General features: G+C 32.5%; 1 protein-coding gene across 1 annotated transcript; it reads left to right on the forward strand.

The window, feature by feature from the left end:
- Positions 1-509: 509 nt before the first annotated feature.
- LOC120354329 (extended synaptotagmin-2-A-like) lies at positions 510-9,813 on the forward strand. The gene is made up of 5 exons (XM_039441301.1): positions 510-1,458; positions 2,939-2,980; positions 5,006-5,146; positions 8,794-8,871; positions 9,395-9,813. The coding sequence occupies exons 1-4, from the start codon at positions 1,162-1,164 to the stop codon at positions 8,845-8,847; spliced, it is 534 nt and encodes a 177-aa protein (XP_039297235.1). The 5' UTR covers positions 510-1,161; the 3' UTR covers positions 8,848-8,871; positions 9,395-9,813.
- The last annotated feature ends 440 nt before the right edge of the window (positions 9,814-10,253 follow it).

A 10,253-nucleotide genomic window follows, 5' to 3' on the forward strand; every position in this document is an offset into this window, starting at 1 on the left:
TAAAGCAAAAACCTAACCTATCCTAATAAAACATTATTAAATATACCTAAATAAAACCTAACCCCTAACTCTTTCACATTTGTTGAACGATAGACAAGGATAGCAGCACCATTGCAAATCGTACACTACTATTATAACGTGGACCTCACTGTAGATGAGGATAAAAGAATACTTTTGAATAACTATGTTATAACGGTGACTGTTGCTGGCCGTTACTCTGTTTCTGAGACAAAGAGAAGCTGCTTAGCCAAAGACCTTAAAGAGATGCATCTCTAAGGTCTTTGGGAATAGCGGCCACTCAGCCACTCTATAGTTTACTATATAGCTCGTTGGTATGAATATACAATAGGCCGTGTCTATTCTATAACTGGCCTTGGGTTGCCCCTCAATGGCGGATTTCAATTCCAAGTACGACACTAGCGCTGCATGTGAGTCTATGCATCTTTAAGGTCTTTGGGATTAGGTTATGATGCATTCAATGTTTACGTTTTGCCTCACCCGTATGGCAAAATCGCGTCCACACGTACATTTAATGCTCGCCCGAGGCGCCTTTGAGCTCGCCAAAATACCGACAGGTTTACGGTTCGCCTCATTCATGAGGAAAGGAATGCGAATGAATGAATTCATGCGAATGCAAGCCCATACACGTATGCTCAGTGCTCACCCGAGGCAAACGTACGTGTCAACGTGTACACCGTTTAAGGATTCGGTAATCGCTATTTTTAACTATGACAAACAGCTGTTCATTAGTAGTGGAACGTACGTCGTAGGTAGCGCACAATGAGATGGACCCTACTTAATATTATTTCAAACGACATCCAGTAGACATCTCCTTATGCGCTTCTTATAGCCTATCAGCATCTGCATTGTGCTATTTCTGTTTGTCTCTTGTCTTGTCTTCCTGCATGTGTTTGCCCGTTGCCGAACGCAATTGCAATTTAAAAATATCTGAAACTTTTCTCAATAGAGCAGAAGAGTGTCTTTGAAGGTTTAATTTTCGAGTGTTGGTGAATATCTAAGCAGTATAGTCGACAATTACTTATTTATTTTAAAGTTACTGTAGCCTACTGAAATCAACTTCTGTAGGACACATTTGCAAATTTCGGGTGTGCCAGAAACAGTTTCAACATTTAGACTACTTCATCAATATCTTACTGCATTATGGAGTTGGAAAAGAAAAATCCAATTACAATTCCTCCTACAAGACAAGTTGGTTCATCTTCGGGCATCTTCAAAATAGTTTATGATGCTGCTAAAAGTGTTTGCACTGTTGCAATTATATATTTTTTCGGCTACATGAATTTCAGCCCAGCTTGGTTTCTTGCTCCGCTTATTTATTCTGTTATCAAAAATGAAACGAAAAAGACCAACGAATTCAAGAGAAATGTTGCCAAAACCTCAGCATTGCAAAATGAAAAGGATGTAATTCTAGCAAGAATTGATGAATTACCTGCCTGGGTGAGTGATAAACATTTTTCCTTTACTGGCAATACAATTTGAAGCATAGAAATAAAATAATTAATTCAATATTTTATTTTTCAACTAATCATTGTTAAGAATTTGTAGTTGCAAACCAAATTTCTTAGGTTATAAATTCATAAAAGGTTAACCCTAGAAAGACAACACAAAACTAGCAACGCTTAAAGACAACATGGGGTTACGCATAACCCCAACTTTAAAATGTCTAAAAATTACTACTAGACCATTTTCTCACAGTGTTTTTCATGACCAACCTTTCAAGTATTATATTATTTTTGATGTCTCTTACGTGATTCTTCAAATTTTATTAACGGGATGAATATAAATATTTATCAATAACCTAATGGGCCAACAAATTTGATACTTTTTTGCAGTAGCTCAGAAATACCCATAATTTTATATTTGATTGTGATGATTTGTATCCAGTCTTTGAAAAAACATGTTTATAACTTGTCACTGGATTATAAATATCAATTGAGAAAGGTCCTGATTTGAAAAAAGTGAGTCAACGAAGATGAAATAGAAGTGAGTTCGCGTTATATGGATTGATAATTGTTAGAAAACATGATGAAAGTGAAGTAAAATGGGTGAAATGATGGAGAATCTTCTAAAATATATTATAGCCTAACTAGAATAGAAAATAATAGCCTAATACAGGTGATAATAAAGGTAAATAATATAATAAGGCAAACACAGGCTTAGAATCTATAGAGCTTGCTGAAGAATCTAATTGTGAATATAGATAACCTATCAATAATGTGCTCTTATGATACTTTTAAATACTCTTTAATACTATAATACCTAACACTCTTTAAATACTATTATCATTGTGTTATATTGTGTTATATTGTGTTATATTACATTGTGAAATATGAGCATATTTCCAACTAGAAATTTATAATTTGGATCGTCTTTATCAATAATATTCGAAAATATACACAAAAGACAACAGGGGTTACGCGTAACCCAAAGGGATTTTTTTCACCCACTTCTGACCGACTTACAGCTTCTAAATCACGTGTGCAGGTAGTTGATGGACTAGTTAATGAATGAATGAATAGATGGACTACTTAAAGAATACAAAAAAATCCCAGATCCTCAAGTTTACTGCAGCCAAGGTAACAACAGAAAATATAATGGTCTGGGGTTACGCATAAGGGTTAAGAACTTTACGAGGACCTCACCATAGTCTACATTGATAAAATCAATAATTATTCATTAGGAATGAATGAAAATAATAAGATAAGTTGAGTGAATTTTTTCTTACAAAATAGGCTATTATAAAATTTTATTATAAGAATGAGTTAATCACAAGTTGATTCCATTAATGCAATAAATTAGTGAATTATATACATTTATGCAATCATTCTTATAAAATTTAAAGATTAATAATTTATTATTCTTCTGCTTGAATATTCTAATTATAATAAAATATTACTTGCTCATTGCCTTTTTTCAGGTCTACTTCCCTGATGTTGAAAGGGCTGAATGGTTAAACAAGGTAGGTACGGTATCTATAATGATTGATGAAAAATATAACTTTAATACAGTAATAGAACATTTATCTTCTTCTTCTGGTTCCTTTTCCTGTTGGAGGCTGGAAATCATTACAGCGATGCTCACTTTACTAATAATTGCAGCCCAGAAAAGTTCTTTTGAGTTGCAGCCAATTCAATCTCTCAAATTGCATAGCCAAGACAGTGAAATGTAGGCCTATCAATTTACACTAAAGTGCAACTTTCCTTGAGGGGTACCATCTACGTTTCTCGCCTCAGGGATAAGTAAGCTTACTCAACTCCAGTACTACACACAATATTGATCGTTAGCTTAAAAACTCAAACAGGCTTCTCATCTCTTTGACAGACGAGAACTTGGATGCATTTTAATGGGGATACTTTTAGTCGCTAACTTACTACGTAGACAAGTAGTGCTTTAGTATCTAGGTTCACAAACTCGATGTAGAAGTTTAATAGGTGGTAGAAATTGGTGATAGTAGGTGGAATAAGAATTACTCTATCTACATATTATCATGATAAGTTAGGTGTTGAATATTATGTAATGAGGATAATCATGCTATATTTTTTCAGGTGTTGTTATGTTCATGATAAAATGCTTTAATTTTGATTTTCATATCATAGTTGTCAAATTTGAATCAAACAATTGATTATTATTAAATTTGTTGTATAGGGATAGGCTACCACTGATGCTCTTTTACTAAAATGAAAATTCAGGTACTTTTTTATATTTTATTATTGCACCATCAAATAGAAAAATAATCACCGGCCAATTAATATTATTCATAATCTATTATTATTTAATTAAGTCATATTGTAAATATCTGGGGGTTGTTACTGAAACTGGGGTGCCCAACCTTTTTTAATCAAGGACCACATTGTGGCAATCACTCAAAGGGCTCGCGGGCCAGTGGCATACTGGTTTGTATATTTCAAGCGTTTCAACATGTTCTGTCCTTTCAATTTTCTCACAGCTAACCTAAGTGCCATATTTGATATTCAATCCCTGGAAGCATCTAGGAGCTGTAAATTGCTTTTGTTTCCATATAAATGTTATATATAATGTATAATATGTTTCCATATATTGAACAACCGTGTTCAATCAACCTACCTCCTTTCATTGCTGAATATATACACGTATGTCTTCAGTTTCACGGCGTTCCGGCTTCAGATTTCTTCCTCCCCAATGCAACTCCAATAGTCACTTTAATTCTCCAATCAACAGCATGATGAATCTTTACAATTACCATAGCTTTCTCCTAGACCTTTTTCATATGAATCCCAGTCAGTTCAAGAAGGCATGTAGTAAGCCTAATGTAGGCACTTATTTTTCCCACGCTAGACCTCATCAACTTACATAGAGTAGCATATTAAGTAGTTGACTTCTTTTTATCCTTTCCTCTGTTATCATTCACCTCATTCTTATTGGTAATTTTCAGCATATAATTCACACCATTCTTGGAATGTTATTTGTAATTTCTTGATTCCTTATTATTTTCTCATATTGTATATGGTTTATTGTATATAGTATAGTCTATAGTATTCAGTGTACCGTAAGTTATATTTAGTTACTCCTAACATTTTTTTCTTCACTAATATAAAATAGTTATTTTTTTGTTTCTTTCTCTCAATTTTCAAAATTAGTTGGTGGGGGCTGATCTAGAAAAACACATTGATAACACTATGAATTGAAAAATTTAGTTCGCTTTTCATTAAAAAAATATTAATTAACTTATAAATTTTTTATTCAAAGAAAGTCTTCTTTATTTAAGTTGGTTTCAAGTTTTAATGTGAGTTAACTTCAGTAATTTATACTGAGACTGATTTATACTTGCACTTAAAATGGCTTCTCACTTAGATTTTAAATTAGTATTGACAACAATTATTAAGAGGATTTTAAGTGAATAGATGATATAAATTCTCAAAAATGTATCATTTTTTGGCAGCTTGCTGTCCGGTAGCCCTAATCCAGATCTTTATTTTTGTTGTAATCTTATGTTCTATGATTTCAGATTCTTCGACAAGTTTGGCCAAACGTCAACCATTATGCAAAAGATGTAATCAAAGATATAATTGAGCCTAACATTTGTCTTGCACTTGCTGAGTACAAAATAAGTGGCTTCGCATTTCAAAAGATGAGACTTGGTACAATTGTAAGTTTATAAATGAGTCATCCTTTTAATGAAATTATTGAATCGGTCTAATTTTTTTCCGAAATCTGAATCCTGAACTTCATTCAAAAAACTGTGTATCATTCCATTACGTTTTAATGAACATGTTATGTCATTCCAGTATCATTTGCTTATTTTTTTGTATGTCATAGATGCAAACATGGTTTTAGTAGTCAAGCAGCTGTTTATCATGATTCATCGTTATCATGATTATTTGATTCATGATATTTCATCATTTAGACCGGGCGCAAATGTCATTCCGTGGTCATTTTCGAGTAACAGCCGTGGAAGATGTCTCAATTTCTTCGTTAGGTCTAGCATAATAACGATCGTGATGATGATAAGTCGAAATCACAGGAAAACACCTCGGAAACAAGATGGCCGCCAAAATTTTCATGGTTTTGCTATATCGCTTGTATTTCAATAACCGTTCAAGATATTCAACCGTTTTTTTAGACAAAAATATTTAAAAAATCTTTCTCTACAATTTTTGTTCTATAAAATTTTCCTATAAAACGGATATTTTTCAAGTTATAACCTTCAAAAGCCAAAAAAATACTTTTCCTAAATTTGTTCAAATTCATTTCATTGTAACTTTTTTTGTGAAAGAGATACAGGGAAAATTTAAATCTATGCAATTTAGAGCGTTTTTTTAACTTTGGAATGATAAATCTTCATGCGCTGTACGTCAAAAAATGAGTTCTCCAGCGCCCTCCAAAGAAAACCCAGCATGATTTCTGGTGCGTTTTTCCATAGGCATAAGGTAACAAGCTAGAACTATAAAATCGATTTTTTCATGACTACTTCATGATAGAGACTTGCAAATGGTCTCAATCTCTTCGTTACAACAAGACGAATAAGAAACAACGAAAATATTCGAGATCATTGAAAAATACAAGATGGCGGTCATTATTGACATAAATTTTTATATCGCTTGTTATTCAGTAATTGTGGGTGATATCGGATTGGTTTTACCACAAAAGTGTTCAGAATTAACTAAACAATGATGTTCGAGAGAATCATCTCATTTCGACCACTCTTTCCATTACCGTATTTATTCAACTTCAAAAACTTGAAACATACATTTTTCGGGGACAACATTTCACTTTCCACTCTGTATGTATTCGCAGTAGAAAGACACTAGTGTTATTGGCACAGTGTTGTAGAATATTTCCAAAGCTTTAAAATGGCATCTGGTTGGAGGCTGAAAGTCCATATTTTACGGCTGGAACGTCATCGGAAAAAGAGTAAAAAGTACTGTTTGCATCGGAAAACACGCTTTTCCACCAAATGCCAATCCCAACAATTAGAAAACCGTGTAACTCATTACTCCATGAAGGTACAAACTTGGGAATGGTATCAATCTCTTCATGATGATGTGTAGAAAGAGATTATCCATGATGGCAGTCTCAGAAATGTTTGTCATCATGAAAAAAACAAGATAGCGGCAAAAATATGTCGATTTTCAAGAAATCGTCTGTAATTCTGATAATGTTGAGAATATTGGATCAATTCAGCCATCTGGAAGCTCCAAAATAATTATACTACAATTTCCGAATGATTAATCCAAAAAGCTTTTACTATGGTGAATATAACTTCATACTCTTGAAATCAGATTTTTGGCCGCCATCTTGGATTTTTCTTTGATGACAAACATTTTTGAGATTGCCATCATGGATAATCTATTTCCACATATTTTTACAAAGAGATTGATATCATTTTCAGGTCTGTACCTTCAAGGGGACATGGTGTCCTAATTCTTCAGGTTTGGCATATGGTGAAAAAAGAGTGTTTTCTCTTTGAAGTTGGACTTACAGCCTCTAACTAGATGCCATTTTAAAGCTTTTATAGTATTCTACAACACTGTGACAATAATATTGGTGTTTGTTCACTCTGAATACATTTACAGGGTGAAAAATAGAAATTTGGCTCAACAATATCTAATTTCAAGAGTTTGAAGTTATATTCACCATAGTAAAAGTTTTTGGATTAATCTTTCGGAAATTGTAGTATGATTATTTTGGAGCTTCCAGATGGCTGAATTGATCCGATATCCTCGACATTATTAGAATTACACGCGATTCTTGAAAATCGACATTTTTTTGCCGCCATCCTGTTTTTTTTCATGATAAAAAAACATTTTTGAGATTGCCATCATAGATAATCTCTTTCTACACATCATTATGAAGAGATTGAAACCATCCCAAGTCTGTATCTTCATGGAGTCATGAGTTACACGGTTTTCTAATTGTTGGAATTGGCATTTGGTGGAAAAGCGTGTTTTCCGATGCAAACCGTACTTTTTACTCTTTTTCCGATGACGCTCCAGCCGTAAAATATGGACTTTCAGCCTCCAACCAGATGTCATTTTAAAGCTGTAGAAATATTCTACAACACTGTGCCAATAACATTAGTGTTTGTCTACTACGAATACATACAGGGTGAAAAGTGAAATATTGTCCCCGAAAAATGTATGTTTCAAGTTTTTGAAGTTGAATAAATAATGGAAAGAGTGGTCGAAATGAGATGATTCTCTCGAACATCATTGTTTAGTTAATTCTGAACACTTTTGTGGTAAAACCAATCCGATATCACCCACAATAACTGAATAACAAGCGATATAAAAATTTATGTCAATAATGACCGCCATCTTGTATTTTTCAATGATCTCGAATATTCTCGTTGTTTCTTATTCGTCTTGTTTTAACGAAGAGATTGAGACCATTTGCAAGTCTCTATCTTGAAGTAGTCATGAAAAAATCGATTTTATAGTTCTAGCTTGTTACCTCATGCCTATGGAAAAACGCACCAGAAATCATGCTGGGTTTTCTTTGGAGGGCGCTGGAGAACTCATTTTTTGACGTACAGCGCATGAAGATTTATCATTCCAAAGTTGAAAAAACGCTCTAAATTGCATAGATTTAAAATTTCCCCGTATCTCTCACAAAAAAAGTTACAATGAAATGAAATTTGAACAAATTTAGAGAAAAAGTTTTTTTTTTGGCTTTTGAAGGTTATAACTTGAAAAATATCCGTTTTATAGGAAATTTTATAGAACAAAAATTGTAGAGAAAGATTTTTTAAATATTTTTCTCTAAAAAAACGGTTGAATATCTTGAACGGTTATTGAAATACAAGCTATATATATTATCAAAACCATGAAAATTTTGGCGGCTATCTTGTTTCCGAGTTGTTTCCTGTGATTTCGATTTATCATCATCACGATCCTTATTATGCTAGACCTAACGAAGAAATTGAAACATCTTCCACGGCTGTTACTCGAAAATGACCACGGAGTGCCTTATTCATGACATTTGCGCCGGACTAATTATTTGATTCATCGTTATCATGTTTATCATGATTCTGTAATTCATCGTGAAGAAAAAAAACAATTAAAAACTATCTAATAAAAAACTATTCATCATATTCTCAATCAAGAGGATCGTTATTTTTAATATCTTCAATATAATACTCTGAAATTTCAATGAAACCTAGCCAATACAGTTTAGTGTGCTCAACAAAGATTCCGTTGTTGGTTGAAGTGGAATATATAATTTATATTTTGAAACTTCAATAGGAATGTGTCTTTTATAATTTTCAATAGAATTACTATCTATTTATATCCACAGCCGCCTCGTATAGGAGGAAATCAAAGTATACGACTACAATGTGTCAAGGAATGAAATTATCATGGACTTGGATATTTTGTAAGTAGTAGTGTTGAACATTTTTTCAATTTTTAATCTCCTTACAAATTATCAATATTTCTAAAAAAATTATGTGTGTTGGAAAAAGTGTTCAATCTATTTAAAGAATAAGATGAATTAGCATTCAGTGACAACATATTATTTCTTTATAATGTAGAAATTATTGTCAATTTACATAAATAAATAAGATAGCCTATCTCTTCTGTCATATTCAATTGTCTCAAGAATATTATGTTAGTGTTGACATTCGAGTTTGAGAATACTTTTACAATCTCTAAACTCCGATTTATTTATTAGTCACCTTTGATTGAATAAAAAATAGTTATAGACATCGGAACTCTTGACATTCTGTAATATTGTATGGTGTTGATCATGATGGTTATCTAATTCATGAAGCTTGGGAAAATAGCTATAACTTGCTAGAATCGCACCTATGCTAGATTCGCAATATATTGCTCAAATTTGTGCTCATTTCTTTTTAAAATATGTTATAGCTAATAGATTGTTTTTCGTGTTTCAACAGCTATGCTGGAGACTGTGACATTTCTTTCACAATTAAAGGGTTCACAGGAGGCATCCAAGATTTTCAGGTAGAGTGAAAATTCATAGGCTATCAAAGTTCGATATTTCTACTTGAATCCCCTATTTTACTCTTAAATAACTCACAATTATTGATAATGAACAATTTAATATGCTTCAATATATCGGTACATAAATACTATATTATAATTGATTATTTTTATAAATAAAAGCTGTATTTGTTATCCATCACAAACGTAACATATTGTAAATAATATATAATACTATTTTATTGCGGTCTAGCCTATTGCATATCACTTGAAGTTTATAATAATAAATCAGAGAGTTTGCTCTGATAGAGTTTATCAGAGATTGACAATGGTGTAATAACCGAAACCGGTCTTTCTAATTATCAATAAATCAGTGGTTTTTTGACAATTTCTTAGTCTTTTTCATTCAATAAAAACAAGCTTCTTATAGCCTATCAGCATCTGCATTCTGCTATTTCTGTTTGTCTCTTGTCTTGTCTGCCTGCATGTGTTTGCCCGTTGCCGAACGCAATTGCAATTTGAAAATATCTGAAACTTTTCTCAATAGAGCAGAAGAGTGTCTCTGAAGGTTTAATTTTCGAGTGTTGGTGAATATCTACAAGCAGTATAGTCGACAATTACTCATTTATTTTAAAGTTACTGTAGCCTACTGAAATCAACTATAATAATAATAAATTTATTGATTCTTCTTCACTTTGACAACAATTGAAAAAACACAAAATAATTTGTATACATCATAAAAATATAAAAATAATCAAATGACCCACAAGACTTTCGTCTGATCGTGAGCCTAAGGAAAATACAATCAAGAAA

The sequence above is a fragment of the Nilaparvata lugens genome, chromosome X (genome assembly GCF_014356525.2).
Source record: "Nilaparvata lugens isolate BPH chromosome X, ASM1435652v1, whole genome shotgun sequence".
Classification (NCBI taxonomy): Eukaryota; Metazoa; Arthropoda; class Insecta; order Hemiptera; family Delphacidae; genus Nilaparvata; species Nilaparvata lugens.